The 24,360-nt window shown below is 39.4% G+C and overlaps 1 protein-coding gene across 1 annotated transcript; it reads right to left on the bottom strand.

Annotated features, from left to right (window-relative positions):
• Positions 1-858: 858 nt before the first annotated feature.
• LOC103804465 (probable ubiquitin carboxyl-terminal hydrolase FAF-X) lies at positions 859-23,651 on the bottom strand. The gene is made up of 13 exons (XM_009077079.1): positions 23,399-23,651; positions 21,351-21,496; positions 20,966-21,045; positions 16,860-16,972; positions 15,933-16,151; positions 14,631-14,746; positions 14,135-14,386; positions 13,919-14,057; positions 12,095-12,247; positions 8,350-8,454; positions 6,688-6,894; positions 5,723-5,859; positions 859-1,003 (listed from the first exon to the last, which is right to left on the bottom strand). Exons 1-13 carry the CDS (start codon positions 23,492-23,494, stop codon positions 859-861), a joined length of 1,908 nt encoding a protein of 635 aa, XP_009075327.1. The 5' UTR covers positions 23,495-23,651.
• Between the last annotated feature and the right edge of the window lie 709 nt (positions 23,652-24,360).

Raw genomic sequence — 24,360 nt, 5'->3', positions numbered from 1 at the left:
TATGTATGGTACTCTAAAATTAAACAAATTCCAAAATTAAAGGTGTCTAGGCAACCTTCCCAAGCATTGTAAGACACAAGCCTCAGAATATGCAAATGTCCTGTCCTCTCTGAATGATCTATGTTGAATTCCTACATAACATTCTGTGTCACATCTGAGATGCAACTGGAAGGCTGGAGGGATGTTCTGGTGCCAGGGTAGAATGGGCCCTGGTTCCAGTCACTGAAGTCTGTTGGCTTCATTTTATATTTATGGGCCATCATTTTCCTTCACTTTCCTGCTTCTACCTTAGTAGCTAAAAGCTAACCCAGAGGAAGAGGGTAAATTCATCAGTGAGGAGCTGAGTTTAGCCTAAAATATACAAATACTAACAGGAGCTACCAAAGTGTTGCTAGTAACAAACACGGTGAGAAAGCAACTGAACAGAAATGGGAGCTATATGGTAAAAAGACAGGTATCCCTGTGGCTTAAAGTCCTTCTTCCTGACAAATTCCCAACACCAGCTTCAACCACATGTGATTAAAAAACACTTTTCCAAGGAGCCTTCAGAGATTCAAAACCAGATGTTTTACTAGCAGGACTTTGGACAAATGTAACTACCCTAGCCTGAGCAGGACAAGATGATGTTTACCAATCCACAGACAAACAAGAGCTGCCACTTCCCCACATTTTCAACTGTAATTAAAAAAAATAGCATTTTTAATTTTTCTTACCCAATCAGACACCACAAACACCATCAACCACACAGATGCTTGAAAATCAAACAAATAAACTTAACAGTCATCTCATTATGAGAATTTGCTTTTAACTCCCACTTTCAACTGGAGTTTTGATGCCTCCTATGAGACAATTTCTATGTTAAAACTCACCTTTAGCATACTGCCTCATGCTTTCCATATAGGCAGAGAGATTTTCTGCAACCAGTGTAACCAGGGCATGATTGTGCTGAAGTTGATTGATTAAGTCATGTCGGTAAAACACGTGGGGACTTCGCTGAGTTTGACTGAAATGAAATACAAGTGTTATAGAAAATGCAGCTAAGTTTTGCACCTAACACTTCAGAAATCAATTTAAGGAAACCATCTCTGATGCAACATCCAAATTAGCCTAAAATACCTCCAATAGAAAGCATATGAAGTCTCTGACAATATATTTTTCCCTTCTTACATATCACCAGTTCTTACCAGCTACTAAAATCACTTAATTTATGAGGATTATACAGTTACAGTATGCATGAAAAACAAAGCCATGTGAGCAGCTCAGTGTGCTGCAGGGGAAATATCAGCAGCAAGACAGAGTAGAAATACCTGCCCACAAACTGCACAGAAAAGACAGAGACCCTCAGCTGCAGCAGTAACTAAAACACAGCTGATATTCTTCCCATCTGATATTCTTTTCTAAATTTAATATTAAAACAGCAAATAAAACTAGGTCAATCTTCAAAACGAAAGCTCATGGTCTCAGTAATGAAACAACACCAGCCAATAATCACACTAATTATTTCAATACTTAAAAACCCTCTGCAAACAGCAGGTTTTTTCTAACAGTATCTATCTGAAAAAAAAATTGGTGCAAACAAGGAAAAGCAGAGTTGCACAAAGCATCCAGCCTAGGAAAACCCAGAAAAGTTCAAGAAAGGAAATATCCCAAATAAATAATTAGATAGTAAGTCTATTATCAAGACCTGAGCAAAAATGCTGCCCTTAAACAACACTAGACATATTTAGATGACAAAAGTAAACTGTCAAAGAAAATATAAAGCCTGGGCCCAAGACCCATGTGCCATGAACACTATAAAAATCTAGAACTTAGGGACTCATCACCTCTGCAGAACATTCTCAAAATGCCTCAACTGCTGTAGCTGTAGATCAGAGCACTGATCTCAACTGCATAAACAATGAAACTAGCACTGCTCTTCCACGGGAAAGAGAGAAAAAAAGAAAACACGTGGGCAGCAGGGGGAAGAGAGGAATTCCTCACTGCCACTCAGCCAATCCCACAGCCTGCCCTGAAGAAATAAAAATATGATTTCAAAATTGTTCTCCTTTTCTTCAACACTTAAAGAAGCAGACCTCATAATTAACATATTACAGGTAGAATTCTCATCCTTCCTAAGAAACAGGGTCTCCATACTGCATGACCTACAGCACTCCACAGTATCTCCACACCCTCAGAGAACAGTGGGGAAGGCAAGAAATGCCAGTTCCAGCATCAGCTGACAGTGATCTTGCAGCTGACAACCACATTTCGCTGCAGATGTAATAGATTCATTGGGCCAAAGATCAGTGTCAATCTGGGTTCAAAAGACAGAAGTCATCAACACTCTGCCAATAACTTTGTTATCTGCAACCAACAGAATTTGGCCGACTAAGCACAGAGGCCTTCAGAAGGTAACAAACAGAAGAAAAATGGGGTGTTTTGCAGAACCAAGATATTAGAGTGCATATTTATACTCATAATACTATGCATTTGGATCATTCTCACAAAGTACAGCAAAAACAAAGCTTCACCAGCAGAAGGCTAAAATGTTCTGTGTTAAGACTTTTCACTTCGCTCCTTTCTCAACCACATGCACAAACAGTGAATTTGGACACAGCTTCATCTTGCTCAGCAACTACTTCTAGAACGTGAAAAACTGCAATAACTAGAGTTATGAGCTATGAGCTGTTACATAATGCTAGTGAGGAGCACTCAAGATGTTACTTTGACCACCTGCTAGGATGGAGTCAAAGGCCAAACGATTGTCTCTAGGCACGGGAAGAAAAGCTGATCTGAAAAGATCTGCTCGCATGACTTCTAGCATTAAAGCAAACTCCACGTGCAGCTAAAATTTTCCTTAAGCATCTCAGGTCAGACTATATGATGATATTGCCATTGGGACACATTCATCTAACGTGGAATATTATTACACATTAGTTATTACACACTTCTTAACGTGTAATAACTGAGGAGTGTGAAAAACTGAAGATAACACCAAAACTTTTATCTTCCTTGTAGTTTTACTAAATGGATATCAAAAGGCAATGTATAAGAAGGAAAAAAACTATTTTGAAATGGATGATGAAGGATTTCGGAAAAACTAAAAAGGACATTTCACAGCTAGAATGATGCCCACTTGCTACAAAAATATTGGCAAGGTGACAAAGGCAAAATTACAAAGAACTTAATTTAAATGGATCAAAAAGAATTATTTATCTGCACATATAACTTGCCCAACATAACATTGCTCAGGTAAGTTAGCTCTTGAAGATGACAGTTGTGCTCAGTGAACACATGTTGTGTACCATTAAAAAACACAGATTATTTGGATTAAACATCCAAATAGCAGTGACCAATCCCAGAGGCTAAAAAGCATCATTGTTGCCTTAAAGCACTAACAAAACCCCTAAACTCTCAATGCTCAGTTAATTCTTCTGGGCAAGTAATTTAGGAGATGGATCTTGCACTGCTCGAGTAGACACAGGTCAAACTTAAGTGCCTGACATTGGTCTTTGGAAGGCTCTGCCTCTATCAGCCAACACAGAAAACACAGACAATTCATTATCTGTATCCTGAAGGTCAGTGTGATGAGTAAAGTTCACTGCTCCCCAGAATTAATAAGCATCTTTGCAGCCATAGGAGTCCTCACACTCACATAAAAATTATTGTCTGCTGCAATTCTGGTTGAGCTGAACTTCCCAGAACATGCAGCATTTCTCTGTGGTCAGGGAGCTAAATTTTGCCAAAGCCACTGTATAACCAATTCATCACTTTATTCAACTGCATGAATAACCAGCAACAATTAAAACCTCCCCCTCAAAAGAATTTCTACAGTGCCAATGGCATAAGATAATTTATACTTATTTTTGCCAAGAATCAGCAGCCTTTGCTGTTCTGGACTGAACTTTGCACTGCCAGTGCCAATCAACCGAACCACTCCAGAACAGCAGTGTAAAGAACATGGGATTAATGCAGACAGAAAGCTCTGTGAAATGTTTTTGAGACAGTTGTCACAAACACCTGTTTTGACCTATTTTTGTTCCAAATTCTAGAAGCATGCTATAGATTAAAGTCAGGTAAGGTAAGCTGCTAGGAACAGGTATTGGTTGTATGCATTACAATTCCAAACCATATCAAGAGCAAGAGTTATCAGAAAATTAAGAGAATTGGAAAGTCACTCATTATTTCAAAGGTTTCCCAGTCACCTGGACAGCAGTACTACCTGACTAAAACAAATCCCTCAACAGCATCTTGCCAATAAAGGATTCTCCACAGGAAGAGGTAAGTCCCTTGACTAAAACTTTAAATTCAAAGTTTGTCCTGATGTATTTGTTCTCAAATTCTGCATAAAAAGTGAGGTATTATTACATACTGCAATGCAGACTGCCCTGAACTCTGAGGAAGAGATAGTCTGCTAAAACAAGAGGAGACATTCAAGCCATCTAACTGTACATAGACAGGAAACCTAAACTTCACAATCAAAAGAAGTGAGGTTCCTCCCGAGATTACTGCAGAGCAGAAACCCAATCAGTGCCTTCAGTGAGCTCTGCTTCAACAATCACTCACAGCAAAGTATCTTTGTTAGGACACTGATTGGAGTGTCAAGCATTCAACCTGAGCAACTCCTCTGAAAAACCAGTTAGCTCAATTCACTTACATCGTGCAGCATTAAAAAGGTTCAGGATTCCCAGAACAGGGAAAACAGACATTTTTGCTAATAAGAAGTTAACTTTGGGACCTTGTTGGAAAAATCTCAATCAGTCATTAACGTGAAACTGTAAAAGATTAAAATGCAATGGAAAAGAAAATAATGTTGGAAACTAAATGAATAAAGAAAACCCCCAAAGCCAGGAATGCAGGGCTATCACAGCTCCTGAAAACAGTACCAGTAGGACGACAGTGTTGTGTCAACTGAAGGCTTATTTTCTTCAGCTTTCCCTGATTTGATCCTTCTTGTAAGCAGACTGTAAGAGCAACAGTGATTTGAACAGTTTATCTGCTTACAAGAATTAAAACAAAGCAATTGTGCAGCACTGATAAGCAAACAACATTTTGTAAAAATTCTGCTGTGGATACAAATACTGTTAGGGCACAGAACTTCAGCTACTTCTGTAGTGAGGAGACATTTAAAATACTGAAAACAAGCACTTATACTTCCACAAGTCCAAACAAACAACAGCTTTTCATTTTTTCTTCCTTTTAAAAACAGACATCAAGCAACCCTCCTCCCCAATAAAACAAACCCCACACATTTCTAATCTATTCTGTTCAGGAAAGAAAAATCAGTCGAGTGTTTCTCCCAGACCACAAAAGTCACCTTTGATTTCAAGTATGTAAACTAGATGACCTGCATGAATTCATCATCAAAGAACAGGGACGGGGGGGGTGTGTTTGTGTGTGTATGTGCACACATTCATACAGGCATGTAAAACATAGCTGCACTTTGCAAGTTAACTCCACTGTTAGGTAGGGAAGTCCGTGAACATCAGAAAAACAAAGTCAGATGTCCCACTAGACCATTATAAAAACTAATAAAAGCATGCTTGAAGGAACAGTTAGTGCTCTCTTACTGAACAGGTGTCTGAATTTTGAGAGGCTATTTAAACACACTAAAACAAACTCAAGAACATCTTCCAACACAGCCTGTGGTTTTACCTAAATAAAATCAATAAAACTGCAATTTGCCTCATTCCAACCCACCCAACTTTTAACAGACAAAATTTTAAGTGCATTCCATTCTTACCTCAAGTTTTGTGGTGCTTCACCAAACAAACTGCAAATTTCTCTAATCTGTTTCAGTGCAGGAATGACCCATTTGTCATTTGTGCGAAGTTCTTCTATAAAACGATCTATCCACTGGATCTTCTGCGTGTCTCGATCCTTCAAGAACAAGTTGATAATCAAACCCAAGTATACTGCAGAACTATCATAATTCCCTTTCTCTGTTTGTTTCCAGGATAGAACATACAAAGCCAAATCAACAGTCCGAAGCACTGATCCTAAGAGGAGGATCTGAGCAGCACTGCATGCTGGCAGAAGTTATCAGAGAGTGTTACGAACTCTCTGCCTTCAAGCACTCAGTACTTATTTAAGCGGTGTTTAAGTAATTTGCTCTCTCTTCTTTCATTTATTTCTACTCATTGGTGCTCAAGAGTAAACTGTTCTAAAACCTCAAGAAACAATGAGGAACTGTTCTTAACATGATGGATAATGGATTAATTTAGTACCATAATGAATTACTACTCTGGCAAACTTCCACACAAGTTTGGGTGGGGAAGGAGAGTGTGTAATAGTTTGGAAAGAACCTTTGCTAGGTCCTCTCTGGTACAAAACAAGACACATAAGTACTTACTGGGGAAAAAAAGTGGAAAAAATGAGCATAACTGAGTTTGGGAAAAAGCAAAGACAGGAGGAAGGAGGCTGCTTTTCCCTTCTCCCTATTTACTTTGGTAGAGTTCTTTACCAATTCTCCCAGTGTGCTTATTCCAGCATGTCACAAATTGCAACAAGACAGGCAAACAGATGTATTTCACTCCAACTAAAGCACGAACTGTGTTAATTAAAATATGTTCCATAACATTTTAAAAGTACCAGGATGTTGGTAGAATAATACCAATCTATGACATGGAGAATCCCCCTTGAATTTTTCATGGGGAGTGGAAGGAAACTCAGCAACTCATTCACAGCAGAACACAGCAGGTCACTCACCTGTGAACAGCTGTAATCTAAGATTTTAATATGGGCACTAAGCGCCTGGTCCATGATATCAACTGGCACATCATCACTGTGAGCCAAATTCCACAGGAGGTTCAGCACTTTGTGTGCCATCACACCATCCTTGTCATCCTCTGCAAGACGACGAATCAGCTCAAGCAGTTTCTCGCGCTGTTTCTTGCCTGCGTTCGTCCAACTTGCCTAAGGAAGTATTTTTTAATAGTATTATAAAAACCAGTCTTTTTTTTTTTTCAATTCCACACCATAACCAACGCCATTAACAAAGGATGCAGCAATGAAGTGATGCAACTATATAAAGAACTTTCCTATTCACTTCTTTCCTTAAAAACAAGTAGCACACCAGAACAATACATAAGCCAGACACCACTGCAGAGCTCTTCTAGTGTTTATAACTAAAGTGTATTCAACTTGAGGCTTAAAACACCCAGCTCTTTGTTTAAAGATCACAGATGTGCTTGCAAAAGTTAACATCACCATTGACAAGTTCAACAGTCAGAGTGGACTCAGCTGCTTCTTGCAAATGCCTTCAGAAAATTCCTGTGCTTAGACTTCTAAAACAACTCAATCACTGCACGAGTAAAATTTTAGTATCACTTGTGCCTCTGAATCTGACTTATATATCCTCTGCACTAAGTTCACCTTTTCCTGATGCAGTTTTCTATTGAACATCACATCCATCTCTCAAGGTCAGGCACAACAGTTCACACACAGGAATTCTGAGCACTGAGTTCAGTATCTGAACGACAGAACGTGAGACCCATATCCACCAGGCTACAGGAAGGTCCCCAGTAATCAGAGCACATACTGCATGTGTGCCAAAATGCAACTATAAAGCTTTTTTCTAAGAACACAGCCCACAAAGCTGCATTTGCTAGTCCAGCAGATCATGTCCTGGAAGTGAAACAGTCAAACAAGCCAGAGATCACTGCGACTGGAAGCTGCAAATGTTACTGCTACATATAAAAAAGCCAGTGAGCAACATAAACTTCCAGAAACAAGTTGTTCTGTCATTTCAATCAAATCATTCTATGTTTACAAACATTCAACTTTATCTTCCTGAGACCATTTCATTCTCTATCAATGCTAAGCAGAGAAAAAGTATTACATGATGAAGAGGAAGTTGGGGGAGCAGCAAATGGAAGTCCTTGATCTCTTCTACTTGAAGATCAAAAGTAGCACTGCCTGCAAACCAGACAAAACCTCCCCTAATGCCAGGAGAAAAACATCATTCACGAAAGCCCCAACACTTTCTAATTTGGAACAAATGCAAAAAAGTATTTAAGATAAGTAACTTCTCTTACTTGAAAAATCCTTAATTCCTTTAACACTGCAGGACTCAGCCGTGAGTTACCCCAACGCGTTTAAAATAGAAAACAAAACTGCCAACGAAACCAGCACAACTAGGCTTTGGTTTTAGACAGGAAGCAAATCAAAAATGCCACAATGAATGCTCACGAAAGAACAGCATTTCTAGAACTAAGTATTACAGACTGTTGCTACACACTGAGAAGTCTTTCAGCACACAGAAACTGACAGTGCCTAAAATAAGCAGAAGGTAAGACACGGAAAAAGCCACAAATCTGCATGGAACCTCACAACCCATGTCCTGAATACAGTCAAAACATGCATCATTACCTTAAAACAATCAAAGAGGTGATCAAGCTGTTCAGGAGAGAAATCCCAGGCTAATTTTGCAAGGAGATCATGTACATTTTTTACAATGGCTTCATGTTTTCCTGCCTGCCAAGGAGACAAAAAGAATCCACCAACATCAGTAGTGATTCATATCAAGTCAAGCAGCAACACATCCAATATCATGTTTACATGAAGGCTGAGGTGGTCAGCAAGAAAAGCTGCTGCTGTGGGAGCAGCACAGCCAACTGAATACTTACTTCACTGGGAACTCACAGTATTTAGGTTTCCTTGTATGTGTAAATATTTACGTGTGTGTGTGCACAAGTGTTTGTTTAGAATATAAATACTGCAGCATCACAACATTTATTTCGCTGTTGTTGCTATAAAATCATGTTGGGACAGCTGGACAAAAAAGTCTAAAAGGATAGCTTAACTTACAAATCAGTATTTTAATGTTGTTTTGTGCCTTTGGTTTTAGTTTGGTTTTAATTTCTAATAAGAAAGGACTCAAAATCCACTTCCGCAATTATTTCGTTGAGGTGTTTTAAGCTGCAAAACGAATTTTAGTATTTCCACATAGTTTCTCAGGCTGAAGTACTTCCTCTGCACTAGTGGATCCATGGACAACTAAAGCTTTCTATTGCTGAAAGACAATGTTTTAAAGTGCAGCAGCTTTTAAACTTAGACAGTCCAACAATGAATCAACTGAGTACAAGATGCTGAGTTCTACACTAGATAGTTTCAACTGAGTTTTAACTTTAATTTGGTGTACATGACAATTTTGACATTTAAGGAGAAAGACAATAAGGGAACAAAACTCAGTTTTAACTCTAAGTGAGAAGAAAACTTCCTGCCCAGGCTGGAAAATGCATCCTGTACTTTACATCTGTACTCAAACCCAACAATTTTAGACTATGTGAATCAATAGCTGATTTACTGTAGAAAATTCTCCTGTAAGTGTGGAATAAAAAATGCAAACCAAATACCTCGAACACACGTTCTGATGTAATTAATCTTGTACACTATTAACAATGCATGCATAAGCAGTTTTGAAATTCATTTCCTTCTAACAGCTTGTACCAGTAATTCACTTTAGAACAAAAAAGAGACTAATGGCTTTATTACATGCTGTGCCTTAAATTCCTTAGTGTGCCATACATTTTTCTTTAAAAAGTCAATTTAAGTAGTCATGTTCTTTTTCATGTTATGGGTGGGAATATGAGAGGGGGAATTACAAACACCTTATTTCACTCGATTGTGCAAAATATCACATAATTTTTTCTCTTACCGGACCATTTCCTGGATAGAAAGAAAAAAAGTAAAAGTATGCACAGCTGCGGGGGGGGAAGCAAGAACAGTAAGAATAAGGCATGTACCAATTTTGTCTTGGGATGTTTTAACAGACTGGGGAAGCCCTGAAGCACAAAGAGGCTGGGCAAGCAGCCCCAGGCAGCAGGAGGAGGTGAGGATTGTGGCAGGTGACCTACCAGTTTGCTGTGCAGACACAGGGAAGGGCATGTAAAGCTCTAATTAAATTGTCCTGCATACAAGTACTGAGAGCACAACCTCTGCAATTTTGTTTCTTGTCCAGCTGAATCTTTCCCTGCAACTCGACAGGCTGCACCTCAATAGGCTGCACCTCAATGCTTGCCTTTAGAGACTTCCAGCATTATTTCCTGAATAAAATACACTTCTAGATGGTGAGCACTGGCTTTGTAATACATAAAAGCACCTCAACAAAATCACAACTTAGGCTGCTTTCTAAAGGCAAAAGCAGCATGATCATATGACTCTTAATAAACTAATCTTTATTCTAGTTTTATACTAAGACTCTCAGGTGCATGTTCACCCTCTAGGCCCAGGCAGAACACAACTGCTCGAGCCTGAGAGCAAAACCTCACCACTGGCTGCACTGAGGCTGAGCTAAAATAGCCTGTTATATAAAGCTACACAGTAAATCAACTCCACCCTACTGAATTTCATGCTCCAGCTGCTCTTAGAACACTCATCTAATAAGAAGTTCTACAAACTACTATACAAGGGGAGTAGTGAATTTGGTAAAAATCATTCTGTCTGAGCAGATTTTGGTATTCTTAACTTCTAGTCTATTTTAATTCCATGGCTGAAGCAACAGTAAAACTACCTACCTGATGAAGAGTTACTTTCAAACAAAACTACAGCAAGAGCACTGCAGCAGCTACCTCCTTGAAAGCCTAAGTGAGCAGAGCTAGTTGGTATTTAAGGGCATGCGACGTTTATTCCCAAATTATTCTTGTTTCTTCCTAAATCTTGTTTCAACTGTTGGGTGGACTATCCCTCTCTTGTAAAGGTTGCACCAATTGTTCACAATTTTATGGAAGGGCAAAATGCTTGACTTAAACAGCCTTATCCACAGGTCTCATTTTCAGGCACCAGGAGAAGTGCAAATGCTCAGAAGACTTTTCTTCCAAATTTCAGATCTTCTTCCTCTCTTATTAAAAGTGAGGCTGTAATATAACTAAAATAAGCCTACTAACAGCAAACTAATATCTCAAAGCCTTTTCTCCCTCACCCTTACAGACTTCTTACAGTCTGAAAAGGTCTACAGACCACAAGCTGAAAACTAACAGTATGTTCACAGACCTTAATCCAAGTAATCTGTGTATTGCTCTGTTACATGATGAAATTTTCTGAACAGGACTTAAAGATAATGAAAAAGGACTCTACCCAGTTTCAGCCTGTGCAGTTACTATCATGCTGGAATTGAAGCCTAGACATTTTGAAGTTAGCTGAAACACCAGAGGTATCAAGAGAACCCTCCACTAACTTCATCACCTGTCTTCCCAAGGATTTTAAATGTGACCTGAAGGGAGTATAGGCACACCTGGATAAATCCACTTCAGTCAAACTGTTACAGCTTCAGACCAGCATGAATACATGCAAACTAGGGACATAATACTACCCAAATCCTGTTTTAGCCCTTATTACATCACATAACCCCAGATGGCAATGAGCACCACACAGCTGCTCACCACCCTCCACCCCCCCGGGGGAAGAGAATCAGGAGGGGAAAAGTGAGAAAAGTCATGGGTTGAAAGGAACAGGTGAATCTCTACCTACACAGATACTACATAAGCTATTGGGAAGAAATTCAACCCTATCCCTGCCAAACCAGTACAGTACTCTGTCCTGGAAACCAGACTGAGCCTTTAACAACTGGCCCAAGGGCTGTAGAGTTTCACTACCCACTACTTATGTTGCTTCAGCTGCACATTCTGTGTGTGGCACTCATACAGCTCACAGCTTCACCAACCATTTAAGTAAATAAGCCAATATTGCAAAACTTGTAATTTTTCAAAAGTCATCATTACAGCACAAAGGAAAGAATTTGCAGTTGAATTATTTGTAGAACACGAATTATTATAAGCCTTACTAGTAACACTCTGCCCAGGAAAACTTTACTCAACTGTGGTGAACTCAGAGACTAGCAGTACATACTCCTAAAGCATTTTAAAATAGCAAGTTATCATGTGTCAAAGTCTTTGCTCAATGTTGAGGGTTCCTTAACACTAAAAAAGGAGAATCTTTGCACCACATTCTGAACTGTTCATTTAGACTTTATGTGCATGTGAGCCCCATTTCTGTCCAATTTTTCTCTTTAGCTTTGTCTAACAGGAAGCAAAAGAAACCCAAGTTGCCTCCTCAATTCATGACATACAAGAAGATCCCTCCCACGCCACAGCAGACAAGCAGCTGAATTCTTTACCTGTGCAGCCCAAATGTTGTCAAGATCCTGCAGAGTCAGAGCTTTCTCTTTGATAACAAAACGGAGAATTTTCTCTAACTTCTCTACATACTGAGGTTGATGAAGGCTATCTCTTAACACAATTGATAAAATATTGTTCTGCTGGATCCATTCCTGAATATAAAAAGAAAGTAGTGCCATCTCGAATTATTCAAGTGCCATCACTGAAATTCAAACTACAAAGAAAAAATTCAACCTGCTACAGATTAGGTGAGAAAGATACAACACAAGAGGAAGGTAATTATCTCCAATTTTAATTTCCTCAAAGAAAAAAAAAAATCATAATTTTAAGTAATCCAATATGCTCATCACTGTGATATCTTAAGGGGATTTTTTTTCCAGGCATATTAAAATAATGAACTCAAAGCATAAAAATGTTCAAACAATTTCAAACATAAAAAGCCAATGAGAAGAACAGCTAACACCTCTATTCAAAAGACAAAATTTTTCACCTTCAATTCACAGTGATTAAATAAATATCAAACCCAAACTATTCTAGGACACTTGCAGCTGTGCTGGTATTGCCTATAGCATATCCCATATAAAGGAACTAAGTAAGGACTGAAATATGAAAAAGATTAGTCAATTACTGCCACTGCATTCTGAAATGCTTCTAATTGAACAGGAGACAAATATTCAACCCAGATTTAAGCAGATGCAGTTTCTTCAGGGGTGTCACTGACTCAGTCAGGCTGTTTTGCTCCAACTGCAGCAAAGCATTGTGTGCTTTGAGCTCCAAAAAACATCCTCAGCATCATAACTTCCAACAGTGTCCTTGATTATAGACTTCAAATACTCAAACTAGTCCTGCGAAATAGTGAAATCTAGTAAGTTTTCATTTAAAAACAGAGGACTTGTGTGAGATGCCAAACTACAGGGAATATGTAAAGGAGTGACCTATTTCCTCTAACTGCTTTACAAAGTCAAACTGCAGTTACTCTTTCTTCCCAGACATCATTTTGTAGGTTACAAACTCACAACAGGTGCCAGCCAAAAAGATGGGCAGAACAGTGCAAAAATCACTTAACAGAATTAAATTTCACAAAGATTAAGAGAAAATTGTTAACTTTGTAAACACTAATTTTCATAGTTCCCCACATATGCATTTGAGCAACAGTATTCAAAATATGTAAATATTAAACAAAAATGTGATCTCTAGAACTTTTTGTACCAAAGAATCTGTTTCTGAAATGTGAGAAGAAGAGTCGTCACTTAGAACCCTAATCAGAAGGAGCTGAAGCACAAACCCCAGACTAAATCCTTATTTAAATGACCTTTAAATTTCTAGTTACTGTGGAACTAAAGTTTCGAATGAATCACACTAGTTTTATCTAGGTTTGTTTGGGATTTTTTTAAAATACTATATAAAACCAATACTATTCAAGGATCTATTTTTGAGACCTGTTTTTAGCAGCACTGAAAAATAATTCCCGAGAGCAGCTCTCACACAAATATAGCATTTTATCACAGAAAGGTTATAACTATTAAGATGCCCCAACCCTGGCAGTGTTCATAGCCAGGTTGGATGAGCCTTGAGCAACCTGCTCTGGTGGGAGGTGTCCCTGCCCAGGGCAGGGGTTGGGACTAGATGATCTCTAAGCTCCATTTCAACCCCTTAACATACCATGACACTATGATTCAAATTATTTATCACCTACTGTTTAGAACACTGGATATGAAAACCAACAGTGTGTGCAGGATCCACAAAGTACAGCTACTTCTACAATTAAAGTAATACAGAGAAACCAAAGTATGCAATGAACTTGAGTGAAAAGGGGAACTTACTGCCATCCTTTCAGCTGTCAGCCACTCTTCCTCTTCAGGATTACCATGTCGGTGAGTGTAGTATGACACACTGGATATTACTTTGTTAACTTCATTTAGTGCATTCATTTTACCATTGAAAGAAGAAATTTGTAACAACCTGTGAGAGAAATTTAATGTAAGAAGTGTGGAAAAACAAGTCAGCAGTGGCACATTATGTCAGGAGCAGCACCTTACCTAAGTATCATTTTTAACCTAAATATTTCTAAATTTTTTACAGTTTCTTCTTGTCCTGGAACTCTTGAAGCTAAGTTCTTTAGAGATTTGATTATCATTGACAGAGCATCATTTTTGGCTTCATTCTTTGCTTCTTTTTTCAGTTCATCATCTGTTAAATTTTCTAAAAATTGTGGAACCATTTCTATAATTGGAAGGAAATATTTCTTCACTGTGTGTAATGTTAGAAATTCAAAACATTGTCCAAATGGCCTAAAAAGAAAGCAAAAAGGGATCAAAGAGTTATCATTGGTAGTTGTGTAATATGATAGTAAGGAGCAATTAATTTAAGAAAGTCACATTTATTTACAAGCACATGAAGTGGTGAAGGTAAACATAACCAGCTAAGAGATGAGAGAGGGGATGTGCTTCAAAAGACTAAGCTTTGTTCTAACGTAATAGTTTATACTGACTCAGACTTTTTCAAATGCATCAATTATTATTAAAAAGCCCTTACTTGATGAGAGCTGCAATGATCTGAACATTCAATGCTGATCCACTCATGAAGCGATCATGCAAGATCTGAAATCCATTTAATGTGCCAAACTTGTTGATGAGATCTACTAGCCAACCCTGCAATGGAACAAACAGTTACTTTCTGACATGTACAAATCCCTATCTAGAAATATTTTCAAGTACTTGTTACTAATAAAACTTGGTTTAAAGAAGTCTTTACCCAATAAACTGTTAGAACAGAACTGACAGGGAACTTGCCTATGTATCTTACATGCTCAGTTTTAAGAAAATGCATAGAAATAGCCAACATGATCATCCCTGTTACATCAAAGAACAGATGATGTGTATTAGCTACTCAAAGAAATGAATCAAATACATAGGAATAAAAATGACTATACTTCAGGTTCAGTCTTGGCTGCTGAATTACTGCACAGAATGTGACAATTCTGGGAATTTTTCTTGGTCCTGAATGTGCTAATGCCACACAGAAAAACATTCAGAATGCAAAATAATATTCTTCTAAACATGACCAGCAATGCAAGGAAGTCCAAGGACAACAGAGCTCTTTATCTTTACTTCTTATGTATTGAGAGCTACTAGTTCCACTGAAAAGCAAAAACTGTATGAAATCAACAAAAATATAATGAACTCCTCAAGCCATGTCAATGCCTTTTGGAGCACAATTCTGAAAAATTCAGGCCCAAGAACCAGAACAGATCACTAATCTGCACTGCCAGTCAAAAAAAACCACACAACAAAACAACAACAAAGAAACCACCACACAAAAACCCCAAAACAACCAAACAGAAAAACCTCAAAAAAACCCCAAAACCAAACCAAACCTTCAAACCTCTCCAAAACCAAAACAAAACCACCCAGACACTAACATCTCATGTCCAATTAAAAACACTTCTCCCATCACTGGAAACTACAAGAAAAGGGAGAGAAAATTCCTACTTTATCACATAATCCCCTCCTCAAAATGTGTCACCTACAAAATCATGTTAAGTGAGAAGGCAAATCCATCAACTGGCAAATACAAACAAGCCAATTAGCACAGTAGGAATGGCATTCCAACAGAGTTGTGCCAGCTTACCACAGAAACACATGACACGGTTTGATTGTGGACCAAAGACTGGAAGAGTTAGAAGGGGAAATGTACATTAAATCACCATCATGAGTCAGAAGCAGCAGAACAGCTCAGTGACCTAGAGAATGAAGGGGCCTTTTCTCCCCCTTTAGGAACACTTCTCTGTGGCTGCTGTGTCACTAGGTGACAGTGCCCAAGATGAGCAGCACACACCTTTGGTGATCGTGGGTCAGGAGGACGGGCATAAAGTTCATCTTCAGCAAGCTGGACTCCTGCAGGAACTGTTTCTGAGGGACGAGTACCATTGTAGAGGTGGAATTTGCAGTGAGGATTTAAGGCCATGGCAAGAAGTTCAAGAAGGGGAAACCAATCTTGGGACAGCTTGGCCACACAGAGTTCCACTAGTCGATGAGTGTTGTTAATAATACATCTCTGTTAAGAAAAAAAACAACAATTAAGAATGTGGCAGGTGACTGTGCAATGAGTATGAACTATAAACTCTGCACCATTTGTACCTGGCATGCAGTGTTGCATAAGACTTTTACAACACTGTGTTTTAATTTGTACTTCCTCCGAACAAAGGCTTTACACAAACCAAACTCTTTTCAGCCAGAAATTACATTTAGGGAGAAAACACACTTTTTTGGATGAGACATTCATGAATCACCACTGAACTATTAATTTTTTCTTCTTTCTCCTATTTCTCTCACAGACTTTAAACTTGCTTACCAAGATCCTTGAGTTTCTCATTTAGCATGTGTCTAGCTGTCCAACAGGCATTTATATTCAGGCAGCTGATGCAAACATTCAGAAGTCAGCAGGTAGCTAAAAGCTTTATGTCCTAGCATGCACATAGAAATAAGCAGCTCTCTAGACACCTGGCCAAGGACAGTCTGACTAACCAGAGCTGCACAGCTGAACATATATGGTTCCATCTCTCACGTTTCATTTCCTCCCAAGAACACTGGAGGCAATAAAGTGATAGAAAGATGACTCGCCCCTACCCACCCAGATCCATGTATACAAGAGTTTTCTTACAGTTAGTTCACTGCTGAGTTTCAAAACTGAGATTCACTTTTCACAGTCTCCTTCCCTATTTAAATTACTAGGATTTTCAGAAACACAACTTCAAAAACTCACATGAATCTCGAACTTCCAGCCGCTCACTGCCTCATCTGTAAGGATTTTTGTGAAGGATATTGTTAACCCATCTCGAAAAAATCGCTGGCATGCTTCACTTTTGACATCAAGGCCTATTTTAAAATAGAAAAGAAAAACAACAAACTATTAGACATGGAAGTTCAGTAGTTGTGCCATGAACCTTTCCAACGTTGCAAGCAGAGATCTGGCGTGCAGGTTCTGCTTTCCTCACAGTAGCTCGTACAGGGCTGTGTTTTGGATCTGGGCTGGAAACAGTGTTCATAACATGGGGACGTTTTTATCACTGCTGAGCAGCACTCAGAGCCAAAGCCTTGCTGCTGCTCACACCACCCTGCAGCAAGCAGGCTGAGGGGGCACACGGATTTGGGTGGGGACACAGCCAGGACAGCTGAGCCCAACTGACCATAGGGATACTCCAGACCATATGGCATCATGAGCAGCATACAGAGCTGAGGAAAAGGGAAGGGAGGACACTCAGAGTGATGGTGTTTGACTTTCCAAGTCACTGTTACACACAGCAGAGCCCTGTGTTCCTGGGGATGGCTGAACACTCTGCCTGCCCATGGGAAGTGGCAGATGAATTCCCTGTGCTGCTTTGCTGGCACTCATGGCTTTTGCTTTACCTGCTAAACTGTCTTTATCTCAACCCATGAGTTTTCTCACTTTTGCCTCACTGGAGGGGCAGTGAGTGAGTGGCTGTGTGGGGCTTAGTTACTGCCTGGGGTCAAACCACAACATTTAGACTACCAAGGTTTGGTGTTTAAAGTTTCAGAATTAATTTTTTCAAAGCCTTGTATGAAGACAAACTTACATAAGCTTGAATGGACAAAAAACCTGATGGATTACTGTTCTAATAAAGCCACTTCAAAAAATTACACTCCTATATATAATTTTTCAATTATTTAAAAAATGATAGGGGTTGGTTTTCCCCCCATATCTGTAACATGCTTTGCTAGATATACTGGCAAAATAACAGTAAGTATAATGTCTGTCTTCCACTCTTCATTATGTTCTCTCTTATTTACTTGCTAACAGTAAAACCCAGTGAGCAAAGAAGGGTAAAAATAACCATTTCAAGGAAATGCAGAAGATTCAGCTTCAGTCAGGAATTCAAGAGTGATCCCACAGAAATGCAGATGAATCATCCAGAGAGAGATGGAGATGGTCTTCAGAGGATGCAGGAATCAACTCCCATTATTGGGCTGCCTAACTTTTGGATGCACATGTGAGCATACACATTTTTTTATCTGGCACTAGGGCCTCTCTTTGCTGCTCTGTAAGCCTTGTAAATTCATCAAAAACACAGATCTGGGAACAAGTCTGAAGGCTGCCTTTGTGTAGTGAAATCTCACTTCAGTTTCAGTAACTTACAAACTGTAAAAGTTGCCTTGCATCTTGCTTGTGTGTGTCACACTGGAAAGCTCTGGCAGCATGTTAAAAGCTGAGTGTAAACATTAGGAGCAATAAAATCTTTTTGAAAGAAAGAGTGGAGAATATTCTTGCCTATAAAAAACCAAAACCCTGAAACAAACTTTTCCTTTTTTTAAGTTTATAGCATCCAACTGACTAGAACACTTACTTCTGGAGCAAATTTCATTACTGAAAACACTTCATAAGTATTCCAGAATTATTGTGAAGAAAAACATCACTCTTGCTAAGAAACTACTTTTCAAGCAGGTTTTCTCCTATCAGCAAGTAACTTCAGACTATCATTTGACAGTCTCCTGTCTTGCTTAAGGAAGACTAATATGCTGATGTATAAATAAATGCACCTGCCAGGAATAATGCAAGGCACAGTCTAGACAGGATTCACACTACTCTGTCAAATGTGCTCCTTGCACTTGAAGGTGATAATAATGACACTTAATTCTCATTAGTACTTTCAATTAGTTATGTCCCTTTAGATTTTAGTTCCTGGAAAGATTTAAAGAGGATGCAAATGTCACTCTCACTTTATAGACAGGGTCACAAAGAGAGCAGGTTCTCCAGAGTCACTGCAAAGTGCTGATGGCCACTGGCTATGTTAGGAATAAAAGCTATTTAAGAACCCTAACCACTAGAAAATGGTGCTTCACAAAAAAAATGTAGTGGGTTCTTTCTAGGTTTTGTAGCTTCAGAGATACAGACTGAAATACAGAGTTCATGCAACATAAGAGCTGGTTATTCTTCTATTTCTCCTTCCAATTCCTTCTTTTTGAAACACAGCTCCTCAAAACATGACAAATTCCCAGAGACAGGTAGCAGTGTCCAATTTTAGATCTTACTGAGACAACAGAACACACTTCCAATCCATTAAAGAATGTACACAACAGAACTATATCACTTCTCTATATATACACTACTCAAACAGTGTCTGCCAAGTTCTGAGCTCCCAAAACAGTGTCAGTTACACTCTATCATATTCCTTGAGAACTGGAAGTTATTTAAGTAAGAACCATCTTAGCCATCATGGAACTTGAAGCAGTGAGGAAAAAATAAAAAATCTAGGATGCAACTGTAAAGATAACACAGTTAAACAACTACTTCTAACTGCTTTCCTTGTTTTCTCCTTATCCAATAATCCTTGCACACGTTTACACACAGGAATTTGTCTAGAGGGCAAGAGGAAAAACAATTACACAGCAACACTGAAGTCCTTTTCAGAACTGGACACCAACAGCTTAACAAAAATCAAAGTGCAGAAGCATCTGAATAGATTTCCAGTGTTTTCACAACTTCAAGACAAAAATTTTTTTCTTTGGGAACTTTCAGCTAAGCATGATGCTTTGGAGAAGTACATTGATGTTAGGAGTAGTTAAAAATCTCATTCTGATCTTATTACCTCATTGCATTGACAGCTTTTAGGTTTTGGGTTTGTTTTTCAAAGATGACTTAACAGCTGGCAGCACACAACATCTCCTCTCTCACAAATCACAAGCAGAGGATCTCTTTTTACTGCACTGTTCCACATCCCAGACACAGAGATGGTGCACTTTTTCTTTCTGATAAGCTGACACATCTTTTGCTTCTGAACAGATGTGATCCCTTGAACGTTCTACACTCCCCTCAGGATTCCTGCCAGGCCCAGCTACAGGCAAAGCCAACTCCAAGCACAACTACAGCTGATAAATCAGTGCTGGCAACAACACGTCATTATCCTATTCTGGATCACAAGGATGCACCCTAACTTTTGTTCCTCCAGAGAGTGCTCCAAAGGAAAAAGGAATTAGAGAAGACAATCAAGATAACCCAGAATATCACAACCACAATCAGCTCTTTAGTCTTAGAACTGCCCAAGAATAACTTTTATTAAGGTGGAAACGGAGTCATCCTGGGCCAGTAGCTATGCAAAACCAGAACCACTTTGTGTGACACTCTATTTGAAACACCACTAGCTGGTATGTGCAGATACCCTAAAAAATAACATTCATCTGACTTGTGGCATCACTCAAACACTGGGGCAACGAATACTAACTGGAACAGGAGACCAAAGCTACTTCCCAGGAGAACAGAACTTTCCAGAACACACAACAAACTTGTCAACTGGAATTAGCACAACCCAACAAACACATACATAGTCCTGATACAGAAGAACCCTCCCACTTCCAAGTCAGACACAGCAAGTAGCACGGCAGGACTTTTAGTCTAAGTCGTGCTGCTTTAAATTCTAACTTTTCTCTAATATTCTTAAACTATGTGTGCGTCAAATTTGAACAAAAATGTATTGCTGGACTAGTGACTTACTTAAAAAAAACACCAAACAACTAGAATCCTTTGAGTTTTAGTATCTGTTATGAAGACCAAACCCACTAGGTCTGATATCAAAGTGAATACAGAAAACAGGTATGACAGGACTGACAGGATTTTTATGCCTGTGAGCTTATTCAACTCCCCTGCTCATGCTAAGGCACCCAATTTCCAACTACACTGATGGCTTTTTGAAAGTTCTGATCTATGAAGGTTCTGCATATCACTCTGACACTTTCACCACCAGGGTTATAACAGAAATTATTAACAATTTTTTTAAGCCTCTACAAGGGATTCAAAAGAGCAAGAAAAGACTTCACACACTGGTTCAATAACCATTAACTGTCTTTTCAGCTTACCTTTTTTACTTAGGTCAATAGCAGCTTCTAGAAGAACTTCTAATTCCCCCTTCGGCAACACAGGGACAACCCATCGAGGCCTATATTCAAAACCAAAACAAAACCAATTTCAGCTGTGTTTCTGGAAAAACCAAGAATCTTTGCCTCTATGTAAAGCTTTTAATGTAAGTTTTTAAAGGCCTTGATGAGTACTACACCTAAAAAACCCAAACCAACCAAAACAAAAACCAACTCTGCTTTGAGCATCTTTCTCTTTACAACAGTAACCCAATTAAAAAAAACTATTTAAAGAAATCCAGTGAAACAAAGATGCAAACGTCCTGATTCCACTATCAAGGTATTTGCACAAAGAACCTACATTCTCTGAAAAAAAGTGTGACTATACCTGTTGATCATGTCATCCAACTTTGCCAGGTCTGTGTGTGGAAATGCAGGTTCCTCATCTTCAAGCTGGGGTGGAGCATCAGCTTGGCCCTGCTCCTCAGGTGGGGTAGCTGGGGAGTTCTCATTGGAAGAATCAGGTGAAGAGGTCTAAAATTGGTATGGAAAATACTTTAAATACTGCCTGCACTTGTGTGCCACTTGTTTTGGCATTTTTCCTTCATACTATGTTTCAAAAAATCATTTGATTTCAGCCTTATTAACAAAAACCCAAGCATAACATGTGCTATAGGCACGTCATCTACCTCAACAGTTTAAAAATCAAGCCACTTTCCCAGTGAAGGGAGTGGGCTTTTTTGTAACAGACTTCTACTTTCAGCAGACTATGTATCTAGAAGATGAAATAAATATACAGAAGCTCCAGTTTTTAATAAATCTACCACAGAAAATAAGACTATTGTATGTAGAAAGATAACCTTCAGCAACAGCACAGAAGAAAACAGCAGTTAAACACTTTCTTTAAAAGTTTGATAGAAATGAGTGACCTACTACTCCAACTGGCTACTAACCAACCTCCAAGAACACGATGTTTAAGTCCATTTTGATGGGCCATGCAAAATTCAATGCATTTTGCAGATGAGAGTGTTGGGCCTGTTCAGCCAGGAGAAGAGATGACAGAGGGGAACCTGGTCCATGAGTATATGAAGGAAAGGTGTGCAAAGGACAGAGCCAGGCTCTGCTCAGTGGTGCTGACCGACAGGACAAGAGGCAATGAGCAGAAACTGATGCTCAGGAAGTTCCATGTGAATGAGGGAGAACTTTCACAGTGAGGGTAACTGAAACTGATTGCCCAGGGAGGCTGTGGAGTCTCTTCTCTGGAGATATTCAAAAGCTGTCTGGTCACAGTCCTCAGTAAGTGCTCTAAGGGATCTTGCTTGGGAGGGAGGTTGGTGGCCCCTTCCAACCTTAACCTCCTGTGATTCTCACTCTGCCTCCCAGAGGTAAGTGGGGCAAGAGGCTGGGCAGGGACACAGCAGGAGAGCTGAGCTGACCTGACCACAGCAGCACTCCATACCAGAGTGCTGTGCTTGGCAATAAGAGGGTATGTTTTTCCAAGGTAGCTGTTACTGGGGGTGAGGCTGTGTCCATCAGCTGGTGGTCAAGTGACAGCAGCTGCATTACTTGTTTCTCTCTCCTACCCCTTCATTTATTAAACTGCCTTTATCTCAGCCCATACAACTTCTCACTTTTCCTTTCTGATTCTGTTCCCCATTCCACTGAGGCAGACAGAACGAGTAACAGGGTGGACACTTCCTCCATAGTCAGGGTCAGCCCACCACACATGTTCCAAAGTACAATTCACTCTCAGGAAGGAGCAACCATTAAACCTTATGTTATTTAAAAAATTCTCATTTTCATTCTGAACTAAATGAGCATGGCTTTTCTTTTAAATGGTTTTGGCTGCACTGTTTAAACACTTCTTTTCTGGTAGTTTTTTTTCCCCCCAACAAAAAAGAATCATCCCATGATGATGTAGTATACCAGAGCTTTAGCTTCTTTTGAAAGCAGGATAACCTGTTCAACAGAAACATGCTAAGCTTTTCAGGCAGTCTAGTACAATGAGCAGAGATGCAGGTGAAGCTGCTGTGACAGAGCTGATACCTGGATGGAGCTGTTCTAGCCAAACAGTGCTTCTGCAGAACTGAGCACAAACAGAACTCAGAGTAGCTTTACCCATCTGTGACAGGTAACTCTACAAAGCAGTTCTGAGGAAGCTTCTGACATTTTTCCAAGAAGGCTTTTTATCCAGAATACACGTTTGAAAGAACTATGCCACTGCCTGAAAAGGGAGCACTTTCTGGCAATGCAGTGCTCCCTAACTGGATCTACTTTCCCAACAGCACTGCCTTCATCCCTCAAAGTATCTTTTTATTTCCAGACACACACACAAAAACACCTAAGAGACATCTCCAGGAATACACAAATTACTCAGAAACACTCTCTCTAAAGAACAAATTGCTTTATTTTGAGAAGCTGATTGTCCATACATACCTGATTCTGCTGGAGGGGAGGCTGGGACTGTCCATCAGGAGCCTGGCCCTGGCTGTCATTCCCTCCTACCGGAGAGCCACGAGTCGTGGCTGTCATACTCGACACAGGGCAGATCTTTGCAATTTTGTCTGTTTATGTAGTTGATGTGAGAGAAGAAATTATAGTCCACTTAGTAAAGTTGAAGTACCAGCATATGCTTGCCTTAAAAAGCTCCAACTCAAGAACATGCCATCTTGCAGAGACCATTGCATAACCTGGGGGGGAAGAAAGACAACAGCTGTATTAACATCTGCATATAGAAGCAATCCACACCTGGAAAAGAACACCACAAAAACAAACACATTGCTATAGAGAAACTTTTATTTTAGATCTAGTATTTCCTTTTATTGAACAGTATTTAACAGGATTTTGATGTTCTAGATAAAAATTACACTAATAACCACCTTTATGCCACTGAAAAACTGACACACATCCAAGTGCAGCTGTTTCCTCTGACTCTGTTGTGTCTGAATTGCTACAGCACAGTCTCAATTTGAATTCAAGGTGCTGCTCAAAATGACCTGGTTAAGAGCCTGAAAAGCCAAATTTGTCATCTTTGCCAATACTCTTCTCCTGACACTAACTGCAGATGTCTGAGAGGGAGTTAGAGACTAATTCCTCCTCAGCTGAGTCTAATAGAGACCCTGCCAGCCGAGCTTGGATTAGCACATCAGTATTCACCCAGGGAATTGGGCTGTATTCCCTTTCTCCAGCACGTGCCTACAAAGGCCTTGCAGCCCCACTACAGAGCTCTTCACATCCCCATCAAGTATTTTAGGGGGTTATAGGAAGAAAATTCTGACATCAGGTTTGTTGAACTTGTCATCATGATACACCAACAGTTCAATATTCACTTTGTGTTTCAGCTTCATTGTGTTACATACAGACATGAAGAGAACAGCAGTTCCACTCTATACCACAGA

The sequence above is a fragment of the Acanthisitta chloris genome, unplaced genomic scaffold, assembly GCF_000695815.1.
Source record: "Acanthisitta chloris isolate BGI_N310 unplaced genomic scaffold, ASM69581v1 scaffold16696, whole genome shotgun sequence".
Classification (NCBI taxonomy): Eukaryota; Metazoa; Chordata; class Aves; order Passeriformes; family Acanthisittidae; genus Acanthisitta; species Acanthisitta chloris.
Note: the sequence above shows the minus strand (reverse complement) of the source record. Positions and strands in the feature narration are given on the sequence as shown.